Source organism: Aotus nancymaae, unplaced genomic scaffold (assembly GCF_030222135.1).
Source record: "Aotus nancymaae isolate 86718 unplaced genomic scaffold, 86718_ANA_hifiasm-v0.15.2.pri h1tg000041l, whole genome shotgun sequence".
Lineage (NCBI taxonomy): Eukaryota > Metazoa > Chordata > Mammalia > Primates > Aotidae > Aotus > Aotus nancymaae.
In genome coordinates this window covers 11,737,516-11,753,429 of record NW_026988455.1, presented here as the reverse complement: position 1 = coordinate 11,753,429, position 15,914 = coordinate 11,737,516, and the positions used below count along the sequence as shown (strand labels likewise).

The 15,914-nt window shown below is 36.2% G+C and overlaps 1 protein-coding gene across 3 annotated transcripts in view; it reads left to right on the top strand.

Moving 5' to 3' along the window:
- Positions 1-15,914, top strand: part of JAK2 (Janus kinase 2) — a 123,147-nt gene that overhangs the window by 57,210 nt on the left and 50,023 nt on the right. For 2 of the 3 annotated variants that reach the window (XM_012454553.3, XM_064361473.1), the window contains exons 6-8: positions 2,555-2,700; positions 12,181-12,502; positions 13,272-13,391. In XM_012454553.3, the coding sequence (XP_012309976.1) occupies positions 2,555-2,700; positions 12,181-12,502; positions 13,272-13,391 (588 nt within the window). Of the gene's footprint in view, positions 1-52; positions 270-2,554; positions 2,701-12,180; positions 12,503-13,271; positions 13,392-15,914 lie in introns of those variants that run through there. The other variant, XM_012454554.3, reaches the window with a different exon arrangement.

Below are 15,914 nucleotides of genomic sequence, written 5' to 3'. Positions count from 1 at the left end.
GAGCCACCACACCTGGCCTGAAATTTTTCATTCATTTTAATTAAATGAAATTTTTGAGGGCACATACTATAAGGAATAGTATTTATTATGTTTTGGCATTTGAGACTCATCTATTTGTAACTTTTCTCTAGTGAATATTTAGTTGATTATGTTTGTAGTAATGCTGTTACTAACTTTTCATACATTTATTGTCTTTTGGTCATGAGTTCCAAAGAATTTCCCAGGAGCAGAATTTGTTATCTACTGGGTCTATATGGAACTGAAGCAAGGTATTAAAAAATACATATATATCAAGTCATTGGTTATCTCTTACTTAAACAGTGTAACTTACTTGCCTGTTCTCAAAAGTGTAGTGAAATAAGCATTTAAAATTGAGAAAAAATCTGTCTCCTTCCCTGAACTAATTTTGTATTAGCAACATTTAGGCCTTTGTTTTGGTTAATACTGATTATTTGATGATGTACTTGTTAAGTAATAGTTTATTTTCTTATATGAAAATATCTTCTATATTTTATGAATAGAAAGTTAAACAAATATGCTTTTATATATACATTTCTTTTAATAAAATTAATTTAAAAAGGTTCCAGTAAAGCTTTAATTTCATGAGACAAGTTAACACATCAGAAGAAGGGTAATACGTATGTAGAATATAGAAGGCCCTATATTTCTCTTATCTGGTTTAAAACCTTGATTCATACTGTTATTTTACATAATATGGCTCTTAACCTTTTTTTCTACAAAGAAAATTGGTATTATGTTTAGAATATTTGTACTTTTGGTTTCTGTCTTTTTCATTCTCCTGTTACATGTTCAATCTCATTTATCTATATTGCTAAATACTCCAGGTCAAAATCTTAGAACCTCTGTGTTTCTCTCTTTATTCTTTATACAATATATAGTTAATAAAGTTATCAGCCTTTTTCAGAATTTTTTAGTATCTTCTGTTTCCTGGATTAGATCCTTATTATCTCACATCTGAGCCATACACCAGCCTCTTAAAGTATCTCCCTGAATACACTTTATTTTCTTCAAGCACTTCTATCATTGCTGCTACTCTGCCAATGGAAGAGACAGGATGAAAATAGATCTCCATAGTTTCTAGGATGATGTCATTCAAGGTTACCTGCAGTCTGACCCCAACTTTACTGTTCTAAGTTTTAACCCACATTATTTCTTCACATAAACTTTAGGCCCTAATCAAACTAGTTTATGGATATGAACATACTTTGTGCTTTTTTGTGTGTTTTATTCCTTCTGTTTCTTTACCCTGTTTTGTGTTCATCATACATTTCTTTATTTTTAAAGACACTGTGAAGTTTCAAATCTTCCTTGAAACCTTCCTTGATTACTCCAACTGAATATAATCTTAACTTTCTCCAAGTTCCTGAAGCAGCTTTTGTGTGGTGCTTCCTATATCATGTCTGGCATTATAATTATTTGCTTCCATTTAGCTTCTAAGCTAGATTTTGGTCCCCTTTATGACTGAGACCACATCTTATACAGTCATGTGTCAGTTATGGGGATACATTCTGAGAAATATGTCATTAGGCAATTTTATTGTTCTGTGAACATCATTTATTGTAGGTACACAAACCTATATGGTATAGCCTAGTATATGCCTACGCCATATGGTATAGCCTATTATTGCTCCTAGGCTACAAACATATATAGCACGTTGCTGTACTGAATATTGTATGCAATTGTAACACAGTGGTAAGTATTTGTGTAGTTAGACATATGCAAATGTAGAAAAGGTACAGTAAAAATGCAGTATTAAAATCTTATGGAACCATTGTTACATGTGTGGTCTACCATTGACCAAAATATTGTTATGTAAAAATGCAGTATTAAAATCTTATGGAACCATTGTTACATATGTGGTCTACCATTGACCAAAATATTGTTATGGGGCACATGGCTATTTCTTTGTATCCAACACCATTTGTAGTATGATGCTTCCAACATAATTGGAGTTCACTATATATTTAATTAAGTAATATCTATTTAAATTCAGGTAATTTTTATGCAAAAGATATAATTTGAAGATACATGCAATGAAATAGGTTGATGTATGTACTCTGTAATTGGGAACCTAGTGTAAACCAGTTTTCATTTGCAAATGAACTTTTATTAAAAATTTATTCCAAATGAATGAAAATGAAGCGAGGAATTTAATGATGCCTTTATTTATTTAGAAACTGGGTGTTGGTCTGTCACCCAGCCTAGTGTGCAGTGGTGTGATCATAGCTCAAGTGATCCTTCTACCTCAGCACCCCAAGTAGCTGGGACTACAGATGTGTGCCACCATGCCTGGCTAATTTTTAAATTTTTGTAGAGATGAGATCTTGCCACATTGCCCAGGCTGGTCTTAAACTCCAGGTTCAAGTGATCCTCATGCCTCAGCCTCCCAAAGGAGGCATGAGCCGCTTAGCCTGGCCAATTTGTAGCTTGTAAATGCACATGTTATGAAAATTGTCATTAAAATACAGTTGTAGATTAAAACATGGTAATGAAACTTATAATGAGATATTTCCTTCTAAATTTTTGCTTTTAGTGGCGGCATGATTTTGTGCATGGATGGATAAAAGTACCTGTGACTCATGAAACTCAGGAAGAATGTCTTGGGATGGCAGTGTTAGATATGATGAGAATAGCTAAAGAAAAGGATCAAACTCCACTGGCCATCTATAATTCTATCAGGTAATTTTCTTTTGTAAATCCTTATACATTAGTGTGAGTAGTTAGAGATTTCATATAATTCATACATATTTTCTGGACTTACCCATGCCTTTTGATTTTATAATACTAGTTAAGTACCCCTTGTCTAAAATGCTTGGGATCAGAAATGTTTCAGATTTTGGATATTTTCAGATTTTGGAATATTGGTATTGTACTTACCAGTTGGGTACCGCCAATCCAAAATGCTCTAACGAGCATTTTCTTTAAACATCATGTTAACATTCAAAAAGTTCTGGATTTTGGAATATTTCAGATTTCATATATTTGGAAGAAGGCTAGTCAACCTGTAATAAAAAGTCATATGGGTAACTTTTATTTATTGGGGGTAACACATGCTTTGTAAGGTGAAATTATTGAAAGCGTTGTACTACAGGAAATATCATAGGTATAATATCTATTATTTGATTTCATTTATTCTGAGAAGACTAAGTAAGTTTAGAGGAACTGAAGAAACACCTGGAGGCATACTTTGTGATAGTAGATCTTCCTGTTGGCTATATAAATGACCTGAATAAGTATTTCCCACATGGTGGTGTATATTTTATTTATATTAGAATCACGTGGGGGTGCCTGTTAAAATCAAAGATTTCTGGGTCCTAATCCAAGAGATTTGTATTCAGTAAATCCAAGGTGATGCCCACAAATATGAATTTCTCGAGGTGCTCTAGTGTATTCTTTTCTTTTTTTTCTCTCTCTCTTTTTTTAAATTGTACTTTGGGTTCTGGGGTATATATGCAGATCATGCAGGATTGTTGCGTAGGTACACACATGGCAATGTGGTTTGCTGCCTCCATCCCCCGTCACCTACATCTAGCATTTCTCCCCATGTTATCCCACCCCAACCTCTCCACCCCACCCCCGCTGTCCCTCCCTTGGCCCCGCCCAGCAGACCCCAGTGTGTGATGCTCCCCTCCCTGTGTCCATGTGTTCTCATTGTTCAACACCTGCCTATGAGTGAGAACATGTGGTGTTTGATTTTCTGTTCTTGTATCAGTTTGCTGAGAATGATGGTTTCCAGATTCATCCATGTCCCTACAAAGCACACAAACTCATCGTTTCTTATGGCTGCATAGTATTTCATGGTGTATATGTGCCACATTTTTCTCGTCGAGTCTATCGTCGATGGGCATTTGGGTTGGTTCCAGGTCTTTGCTATTGTAAACAATGCCACTATGAACATACACGTGCATGTGTCCTTATAACATAATGATTTATAATCCTTTGGGTATGTACCCAGTAATGGGATTGCTGGGTCAAATGGAATTTCTATTTCTAAGTCCTTGAGGAAGTGCCATACTGTCTTCCACAATGGTTGAACTAGTTTACACTCCCACCCACAGTGTAAAAGTGTTCCTATTTCTCCAGGTCCTCTCTAGCATCTGTTGTCTCCAGATTTTTTAATGCTCGCCATTCTAACTGGCATGAGGTGGTATCTCAATGTGGTTTTGATTTGCATTTCTCTAATAATCAGTGATGATGAGCATTTTTTCATATGTTTGTTGTCCTCATATATGTCTTCTTTTGAAAAGTGTCTGTTCATATTCTTCTCCCACTTTTGGATGGGTTTGTTTGTTTTTTTCTTGTAAATCTGTTTTAGTTCTTTGTAGATTCTGGATATTAGCCCTTTGTCAGATGGGTAGATTGCAAAAATTTTTTCCCATTCTGTTGGTTGCCAGTTCACTCTAATGATTGTTTCTCTTGCTGTACAGAAGCTCTGGAGTTTAATTAGGTCCCATTTGTCTATTTTGGCTTTTGTTGCCAATGCTTTTGGTGTTTTAGTCATGAAGTCCTTGCCTATGCCTATGTCCTGAATGGTTTTGCCTAGGTTTTCTTTGAGGGTTTTTATGGTGTTAGGTCTTATGTTCAAGTGTTTAATCCATCTGGAGTTAATTTTAGTGTAGGTGTCAGGAAGGGGTCCAGTTTCTGCTTTCTGCACCCTGCTAGCCAGTTTTCCCAACAGCATTTATTAAACAGGGAATCCTTTCCCCATTGCTTGTTTTTGTCAGGTTTGTCAAAGATTGGTTGATTGTATATGTGTGGTGTTGCCTCCAAGGCCTCTGTTCTGTTCCATTGGTCTATATCTCTGTTTTGGTACCAGTACCATGCTGTTTTGATTACTGTAGCCTTGTAGTATAGTTTGAAGTCAGGTAGCCTGATGCCGCCAGCTTTATTCTTTTTGCTTAGGATTGTCTTGGCTATGTGGGCTCTCTTTTGGTTCCATATGAAGTGTAAGGTGGTTTTTTCCAGTTCTGTGAATAAGGTCATTAGTAACTTGATGGCAATAGTGTTGAATCTATAAATTGCTTTGGGCAGTATGGCCATTTTCACAATATTGATTCTTTCTAACCATGAGCATGGAATGTTTTTCTATCTGTTTGTGTCCTCTCTTATTTTAATGAGCAGTGGTTTGTAGTTCTCCTTGAAGAGGTCCTTTACGTCCTTTGTTAGTTGGAGTCCTAGGATTTTTATTCTCTTCATAGCAGTTGTGAATGGGAGTTTGCTCATGATTTGGCTCTCTTTAAGTCTGTTATTGGTGTGTAGAAATGCTTGTGATTTCTGCACATTGATTTTGTATGCTGAGACTTTGCTGCAGTTGCTCATCTGTTTCAGGAGATTTTGGGCTGAGATGATAGGGTCTTCTAAATATACGATTACGTCATCTGCAAATACAGACAATTTGACTTCCTCTTTTCCTAATCAAATACACTTTATTTTTTTTTTTCTTGCCTAATTGCTCTAACTAGAACTTCCAATACTATATTGAATAGGAGTGGTGAGAGAGAGCATCCTTGTCTAGTGCTGGATTTCAAAGGGAATGCTTCCAGTTTTTGCCCATTCAGTATGATATTGGCTGTAGGTTTGTCGTAAATAGCTTTTATTATTTTGAGATATGTTCCTTCGATACTTAGTTTATTGAGAGTTTTTAGCACAAAGGGCTGTTGAATTTTGTCAAAGGCCTTCTCTGCATCTATTGAGATAATCATGTGGTTTTTGTTTTTGGTTCTGTTTATGTGGTGGATTACATTTATAGACTTGCGTATGTTGAACCAGCCTTGCATCCCCGGGATGAAGCCTATTTGATTGTGATGGATAAGCTTTTTGATGTGCTGTTGCAATCAGTTTGCCAATATTTTATTGAAGATTTTTGCATCTATGTTCATCGTGGATATTGGCCTTAAGTTTTCTTTTCTTCTTGAATCTCTGCCGGGTTTTGGTATCAGGATGATGTTGGTCTCATAAAATGATTTGGGAGGGATTCCCTCTTTTTGCATTGTTTGGGATAGTTTCAGAAGGAATGATTCTAGCTCCTCTTTGTACGTCTGGTAGAATTCAGCTGTGAACCCATCTGGACCAGGACTTTTTTTGGTTGGTAGGCTATTAATTGCTGCCTCAACTTCAGCCCTTGTTATTGGTCTGTTCAAGGTTTCAACTTCTTCCTGGTTCAGGCTTGGGCAGGTGCAAGTGTCTAGGAATTTATCCATTTCTTTCAGGTTTACTGGTTTATGTTCATAGAGTTGTTTGTAGTAGTCTTTGATTGTATTTTGTATTTCTGTGGAGTCAGTGGTGATTTCCCCTTTATCATTTTTTATTGCATCTATTTGATTCTTCTCCCTTTTCTCTTTTATTAATCTGGCTAGTGGTCTCTCTGTTTTGTTGATCTTTCCAAAAAGTAGCTCCTGGATTTATTAATTTTTTGAAGGACTTTTTGTGTCTCTATCTCCTTCCGTTCTGCTCTGATCTTAGTTATTTCTTGTCTTCTGCTAGCTTTTGAGTTTTTTTAATCTTCCTCGTCCAGTTATTTCAATTTTGACAATAGGGTGTCGATTTTAGATCTTTCCTTGCTTCTCATGTGGGCATTTATTACTATAAATTTCCCTCTAGACACTGCTTTAAATGTGTCCCAGAGATTCTGATATGTTGTGTCTTCCTTCTCGTTGGTTTCGAAGAACATCTTTATTTCTGCCTTCATTTCATTGTTTATCCAGCTGACATTCAGGAGCCATTAGTTCAGTTTTCATGAAGTAGTATGGTTCTGAGTTAGTTTCTTTTTTTTTTTTTTTTTTTTTGAGACGGAGTTTCGCTCTTGTTACCCAGGCTGGAGTGCAATGGCGCGATTTCGGCTCACCGCAACCTCCGCCTCCTGGGTTCAGGCAATTCTCCTGCCTCAGCCTCCTGAGTGGCTGGGATTACAGGCACGCGCCACCATGCCCAGCTAATTTTTTGTATTTTTAGTAGAGACAGGGTTTCACCATGTTGACCAGGTTGGTCTCGATCTCTTGACCTCGTGATCCACCCGCCTCGGCCTCCCAAAGTGCTGGGATTACAGGCGTGAGCCACCGTGCCCGGCCCGAAAGTTCTTTTCTTTAAGGATGTTGAATATTGGCCCCCACTCTCTTCTGGCTTGTAGAGTTTCTGCAGAGAGTTCTGCTGTGAGTCTGATGGGCTTCCCTTTGTGGGTAACCCAACCTTTCTCTCTTGCTGCCCTTAGCATTTTTTGCTTCTTTTCAGCCCTCATGAATCTGACGATTATGTGCCTTGGGGTTGCTCTTCTTGAGGAATATCTTTGTGGTGTTCTCTGTATTTCCTGGACTTGAATATTGGCCTGCCTTGCTAAGTTGGGGAAGTTCTTCTGGATAATATCCTGAAGAGTGTTTTCCAGCTTGGATTCATTATCTCCATCACATTCAGTTACACCTATCAAACATAGATTAGGTCTTTTGACATAATCCCATGGGTTCTAGGAGACTTTGTTCATTTCTTTTCACTCTTTTTTCTCTATTCCTGCCTTCTCGTTTATTTCATTGAGTTGATGTTCAATCTCTGATATCCATTCTTCTGCTTGGTCAGTTCGGCTATTGAAACTTGTGTATGCTTTGTGAAGTTTTCGTGCCATGTTTTTCAGCTCCATCAAGTTGTTTATATTCTTCTCTAAGCTGTTTATCCTAGTTAGCATCTCATCTAACCTTTTTTCTAGGTTCTTAGTTTCTTTTCATTGGGTTAGCACATGTTCTTTTAGCTCAGAGAAGTTTGTTATTACCCACCTTCTGAAGCCTGTTTCTGTCAATTCATCAGATTCATTCTGCATTGGGTTAGCACATGTCCTTTTAGCTCAGAGAAGTTTGTTATTACCCACCTTCTGAAGCCTGTTTCTGTCAATTCATCAGATTCATTCTCCATCCATTTTTGATCCCTAGCTGGTGAGGAGTTGTGATCCCTTGGAGGAGGAGAGGCGTTCTGGTTTTTGGTGTTTTCCTCCTTTTTGCGCTGTTTTCTTCCCATCTTACTGGTTTTATCTACCTGTGGTCTTTGTAGTTGGTGCCTTTCGGATGGGGTCTCTGAGTGGACGTCCTTTTTGTTGATGTTGAAGCTATTTCTTTCTGCTTCTTAGTTTTCCTTCTAACAGTCAATCCCCTCTGCTGCAGGACTGCTGGAGGTCCACTCTAGACTGCTCACCTGGGATTGCCTGCGGGGGCTTCAGAACAGCAAGGGTTGCCTCAGGTTTCTTCCTCTGCTATCCTCGTCCCAGAAGGGTATCTGCCAGATGTTGGCCTGAGCTCCCCTCTGTGAGGTGTCTCTTTGGGTATATGGGGGTCGGGGAGCTGCTTGAGGAGACAGTCTGTCCCTCATAGGAGCTCAAGTACTGTGCTGGGACCTCCATTGTTCCATGCAGAGCTGCTGGACAGGTACCTTTAGGTCTGCTGCAGCCAAACTCATAACTGCCTCTTTTCCCTGGTTTTCTGTCCTAGGAAGGTCGGCTTTATTTATAAGTCCCTGTTTTGCTGCTGCCTTTTTGTATAGATGCCCTGCCCTCCACGCAGTAGTCTAGTCACAGTCTGCCAGCAGAGGCATTGCTGAGCTGCTGCAGGCTCTGCCCTGCTGCTGTGTGAATTGCCTAGGTAGTGGAGGACTGCCTTGGTAGCGGGGGATGCCCTTCCCCACACTGAGCTGGACGATCCTGAGTCCAGCTGCGCTTGCTGCAAAACTCTCAATCCAGAGCGTTTCACATTGCTTGTTTTGTTGGGGTGGTACCTGCCGAGCCAGATCCCCTGGCTCCCTGTCTTAGCCCTCTCCCTTTCATTTGAATAGGTGGCTCTGTCTTCCAGACCTTCCAGCCGCCAGCCAAAAAGGCAGCCCAGACTTGTGTGAGTTTATGTGCGCCGACTTGGCACTGGCTGAAACCGCTGCGCTGAAAACTCGTGGCACTTTTCGGCCGGGCATCTCCTGGTCTGTGGGCAGTGAAAACTTGTTTGGAAATGTGGTGAACACTCACCCTCTGCGCTGTTCTCACTGGGAACTGCACTCCGGAGCTGTTCCTATTTGGCCTTCTTGGATCTCTAGGGTATTCTTACATAAGTAATCCAAACTGAGTATTCTTCAAATTATTCTTCTGCATATTGAACTTGACTATCATGACAAATAACAGTTTTTTGAAACTACAAGCTATTAAAACTACTTTTAAAAAAGTATATATACTTTTAAAAAGGTATATACAACTATGAGAATGCTTTGACTTTTTTTAAGTTTGAAGGCTACATATGTATTTTATTACATACTTTCCAGATTAAAAATTTGAGTATGTCATGAATGTGGTTAAAGCTCCCTTTTTAGAAATTGTTCTTCTAGTAACTGTCTTTAGTATTGCTTTGCTGAGTGTCATCAAAACAGTTACATACCCAATTTGCAGAGTATCAATTTCTGTGTTTCTCTTTTTGGTTTTAAATATTCTTGTTTGACTTTCAGATGTCTGTTAGGCCTTAACCCAAGAGTGTAGGCCATAGAGTATGATTTTAGGAACTCCGGAATATAGAAGAGTCCAAAGCCCAAAGTGGGGAAAAAATCCACATTCATTCATTCATTCAACAGCTCTTTATTGAATACTTGCTGTATGCCAGGTTATAGTAGAACACAGTTGCAGGAAGAGTATCTTAGATGTGGTTACATAGAAACCAAAGGAATTGAGGGGAATGCAGTTGAAGAATGGAAGCTTTGGCCCACTGAAGATGAATGTTATAAATATGAAGCCATCTCTAGACTTATGCTGTTGTGGGATATTTCTGCTTTGGAAACCATGATGTCATCCAAAGTCTTGGCACAGTCTTTCTATGTAGATTGTAGTTTCTTCCAGGTCGAGAATCATGTCATCTATAACACTTCTCCCTACATTATTTAGTCTAGTGTCTTAAACCTAATGACTATTTAGTAATTCTATTTGTCTGATTCTTTTAACTTATGCTCTTAGAAGATAAACACACGTGCAAAATGCTGCATATTTCTTTTTTACTGCTTTACTTTAAAAAGTAGTGTAGATATTAAACATTCATATAAGATTCCATGATATTTTAAGAGTTTATTGAGATATAATTTATAAATCATAAAGCTCATCCATTTAAAGTGTACAATTTAATACTTTGTAGTATATTCACAGGGTTGTATTAAGATGACTGCAATCTAATTTTAGGACATTTCATCCTTTCTGAAAGAAATCCCATGCCCATTAGCATTCAGTCCTCATCCCACTTTTCCCCAGCCTCTGGAAACCACTCATCTTTTTGTTTGTGTGGATTTTCCTGTCTCAAACATTTTGTATAAATAGAATTATGCAAAATGTGTTGCGGCATTTTTTTGTCTGGCTTCTTTCACTTAGTATGATGTTTCCAAGGTTCATCCATGTTGTAGAATGTATCAGTACTTTATTTGTTTTTATTGCTGAATCATATTGCATTATATGGATATACCACATTTTGCTTATTTGTTTTTCACTTGATGAAAATGTGGGTTGCTTCCATGTTTTGGCTGTTGTGACTCATGCAGCTATGAACAGTTGTATATGAATAATTTTGTGGATGTGTTTTTTCATTTTTCTTATGCATATATTTAAGAGTGGAATTCCTGGATCATATGGTAACTCTGTTTAACTTTCTGAGGAACTGCTTGATGTTTCAAAAGTAGCTGTGCCACTTTACATTCCCACTAGCAGTGCATGAAGAGTTCCAACTTTTTCAGCACTTGTTTCTGTCTTTATTTTACCCCTCCTAGTAGGTGAAAGTGCTGTCTCATTCTAGTTTTGATGTTCATTTCTCTAATGACTACTGATGTTTAGCATCTTCTCATGTACTTCTGGCTGTCTGTATGTCTTCTTTAGAGAACTGTCTATTTGAATTCATTGCTCACTTTTTAATTGGGTTATTTGTCTTACTGAGTTTAAAAAATTCTTTTTATATTCTGGATACAAGTCTCCACATAGAATCATATTTATGATTTGCAAGTAGTTCCTCCCATTCTGTGTATTGTTATTTTACTTTCCTGAAGCTATCATTTATAGCACAAAAGTTTTAATTTTGAAGTAGTCTAATTTGCCCAATTTTTCTTCTGTTTCTTGTGCCATGTAGAAATGTGGTTTTAGCAACATGGATATCTTTCTTGGTTTTAGCAAGAGCAGTTTCTCTTCAAATGATGGAACAGAAGCTACATTGGAATGAGTTGAGGTATAGATGGAAAGCAAGAAAATGGAAATGGCTATATACATTTTTTCAAAAAGAGGCCAGATAGGCTGTGGCTAGAGGGAAATGTGGGATTAAGAGATATTACATTTTAGATGGGAAAAGCATTAATTCAGCAAGCCCTTTGTGTCTATGTATTCCACATCTAATATGTCATAGAATGAGGTCCAGAAAGGTTTCCTGGATTTGATGATGCTTGAGCTGAGCCTTGTAGAATGAGTAACTAGATAGGAGATGGGTGATTAGAAGAAAGATTAGCATATATTAAGGCATGGAAAATTATTTAATTGTACTTTAGAAGTAATATGTTATTTAGAAGCAGAGAAATAAATTATCTACCTTCTTTAGAATATTGTACATAGAGATGAATGTACAGAAAAGTCAGAACATTTCTAAATGCAATTGTTTTGATCACAAAGGAATTATTAGGAGTTGAAGCTGGCTTAACAAAATTATATATATATATGTGTGTGTGTGTGTATGTATGTTTGCATAATGAAAATAGCTTCCAACAAAATGTAACAATTTCCAAAATTCAGATATATTTGGGAGTACAACATCATAGGAAATATTTGCAGCACAGTGCAATATGTGCCAAAAATATTATCTTATATACCATTAGCTCTGGTATATGAAGTAGAGAAAATGAATTTTTAGAGACTCTATTATTAACTAGACTGAGGATTCATTAGGGGAAGAAGATTAACATCTTCTATTGTAAACATTGATGATAAAGAGAATGTGTGGATATATTTACATCATCAAATAAAATCTTAAAATTTTATACTTTGTGGATGGAGGTTATGTCAACTTACTCCACTTGACCACTGTGTTGTAATGCCTACTTAATCGTGGAAAAAGGTGGTAACTTCCCTTTCAACTTTTAGATTTATCTTCCAATTTTTGTTTTGTTTTTCCTGTATGTGCTCTTTATCCCTAGCTACAAGACATTCTTACCAAAATGTATTCGAGCAAAGATCCAAGATTATCACATTTTGACAAGGAAGCGAATAAGGTACAGATTTCGCAGATTTATTCAGCAGTTCAGCCAATGCAAAGCCACTGCCAGAAACTTGAAACTTAAGTATCTTATAAATCTGGAAACTCTGCAGTCTGCCTTCTACACAGAGAAATTTGAAGTAAAAGAACCTGGAAGTGGTCCTTCAGGTGAGGAGATTTTTGCAACCATTATAATAACTGGAAACGGTGGAATTCAGTGGTCAAGAGGGAAACATAAAGAAAGTGAGACACTGACAGCACAGGTAATCCTTAATGATATGTTCTCATTTTTTGTTATTTTAAGTAGAATGGAAATAAAAACAAAGTAATTTTAATCATTTGCAACATGGTCTTGCACTTCTCCCATTTGATAGAAGTGGAAGTTTTTAATAGTGTGAAGCCATCAAAGTCATATATTTCTTTTGCTGACTATTCATAAATGGTTTTTTCATTTAATTTTTTAGGACAAAATAATTAGCAATGGCTATATTATACTTTCAGAAAGGTATCAAATTCTGAAAGTGATTTTAAAGGTCTTTTGCCTTTCTTTCACTATTAGTGGTAATAGAAGGCATAATTATAAAACTCATTAACTAGAAAAGATTACTTGATTTTATGATGTACACCTGTTAAATAATTAATTTAATTTTTTAAGGTTCGCATTGCAAGTTTTAAGTTTGTTAATATCTGTGTTGTTCATAGATTGTTACTAGAGATTTAGAGGGATTTGTTTTTTTATTTTACATCTTTGGTAGTCACATTTCCAATTCTGGCAGTGGTTTCTACTAATGTTAATTGAATTGAAGAGTGCCATAGCACATTTTAGATTCCTGGCATCATTTAATACTCTCATGTTTAAGTCAAGCAAGATGCAGCATAGTCTTAGGGTTAGATTGAGAGAGGAAATCACATTTAATGCTTATCTATTGTTATCAATACCTTTTTTATTTTAAATAATTTGGAAGAATGTTGTCTTCTTCATAAGTATTGTTTTAAAATGGCTCCATAATTTCTACCTGCTTTTAATTATAGGATTTACAGTTATATTGTGATTTTCCTAATATTATTGATGTCAGTATTAAGCAAGCAAACCAAGAGGGTTCGAATGAAAGCAGAGTTGTGACTATCCATAAGCAAGATGGTAAAAATCTGGTAAGTTTGCTTTATGATTGATTAATGGTTTCATTTTACAGTTCTCAGAAACATGTATTTTAGAATCTTAGTACCAAAATTATTTTCTTACAGGAATTTTGATTGTAGTTAAATATAACTCTAAACATAAACATCCATTCAGTAAACTTTTTGATAACATCTAGCTTTTTGTATTACTATCACCATTTTCCTACAGAGTTTCTTGTACTATACAGTACTTTTTAAACTCATATTTATGATTAGCAAAGCACCAGTTACTTTTCCCCCCATCTCTAGATTATAACAGTTCCCTGATGTAACGCTCACCCTTGACTGAAATATTTTATCAACAGGGATGTGTGTGTGCTAGTTATACTGCCTAATTAAAGGAGAAAAGTAAAACAATACTGTCTGGAATTTATATAACAAAATGTAAACCAATCCCAGGTCAGCCCCACCCAAGCTGTAAGACATGGTTGATTCTAAAAGATTAACCCTTTCTCTTTCTTTAAATAGCTTCAGGAATCTGATTTACTTTAATGTAAAGGGAAGAAATGATTTTTTTTATGCTTTGCTCTTAAGTTTCTTATTTATCTGGCTCTGTCTTCTTTTTAACTCAGATGCTTCTTGACCCTTTCTGGCTTGAACTAATCATATTAATGTTATTTGTCTATTTATCTTAAGTATATATATGGCTTACCTGTCTGACTGTTCCAGGGCTATATTACCAAAATTATAACTAACTTGCAACTCACTTTATTCAGCCTAGTTTTCTGTTCTTAGATAAAAATATGATAGTGTATCTACTGCTTAGTAGACCGTGAGTCTCTTGAAGGATCATATTTTTATGTGTGTTTGTACCACCTACACCTTACACAGTGTTCAGGGCCTAGTTTAGAAAAAGCTTGATAAATATTTTATGGACACATGAAAGGATGATTAGTAATTATCAACCCCATTGTAGATCTATAATAAATGCTTCTGGGATAGTTTACTGTTCCCTAATGTGAACATCCTGTGGTAATCTAATGAACTTCTCAATGGGATTGTATTTGGACTTGGCTTAATTTTTAAGTCTGCAATACAGAGAAGTTAAGTAACTTTCCAAGGGCACAGTGTTGGTCAAGTGGTAGGGCTATTTAAATTCAAATGTATGATTTGAAAACCTAAGCCCTTAAGTGTGACACTACCTTCTTTGCTGACTATTCATAAGGTTCCTTAAAAATATTATAGTGACAATTTGTTGGAATTGTGTAACAAATAGAGAAGAATTGACATTTCTCATATTAAGTTTTCTGTTCTAGGGATACACTGTATTTTTCCTTGTACCCAAGTATTATTGTATGTTTTTCAGTAATTCTTGGATCATTTTATTTATATTGATACATCATGTTTCTTGCCATTATTCATATGTTATGCTTTTTCTGTTTATTAAGATTAATAACTTTTTCTCTGTATATTTTCCTCACCAAATTATGTATGGATATAGGAGATATAATTTTTGCTTATTATTGCATTTTCACAGTCTATTCTGTGTTAGTAACATTTTGTTTTTAACTATCATTTTCCTCTTCATTCTGGCATTTCTTTTTATAATTTTGGTAAAATATAAAATATATATAATATAAAATTTAGCATCTTACTCATTTTTAAGTGTACAGTTTAGTAGTGTTAAGTATATTCACATTGTTGTGCATCCAATTTCCAGAACTCTTTTATCTTGCAAAATTGAAGTCTACACCCATTAAATAACAACTCACCATTTCCCTCTTCCCACTCCTTGCAACCACCATTCTATTTTCTTATTCTATGAATTTGACTACTCTAGATACCTCATATAAGTGGAATCAAACAATACTGTCTTTTTGTGACAGGCTTGTTTCACTTAGCATAATGTACTCAAGGTTCACGTGTATTATAGAATGTATCAGAATTTCCCTCGTTTTTAATATATACATGTATTCTTTTGTGTATATATCACATTTGTTTATTCATTTATCCATCAATGAATATTCAGGTCGCTTTTTAACTTTTTTACTATTGTGAGTAATGCTGCTCTGAACATGGATGTACAAATATCCCTTCAAGACTCTGCTTTCAATTCCTTTGGATATATACCTTCTATTAGTCCATTCTCACACTGCTATAAAGATAATACCGGAGACTGGATAATTTATTTTCAAGGACGTTAATTGACTTACAGTTCTGCATGGCTGGGAGGCCTTAGGAAACTTAAAATCACGGCAGAAGGTGAAGGGGAAGAAAGGCATGTCTTACATGGCAGCAGAAGAGAGAGTGCACAGGTGAAAGTGCCACTTTTAGACTATCAGATCTCATGAGAACTCCCTCACTATCATGAGAACAGCATGGGGGAAACCACCCCCATGATTCAGTCATCTCCCATCATGTCCTTCCCTCTACATGTGGGGATTACAATTTGAGGTGAGATTTGGGTGGGGATACAGAGCCAAACTATGTCATACCTAGAGTAGAATTGCTGGATCACATGATAATTCTACTTGTAATTTTTTAGGGACCTACCAT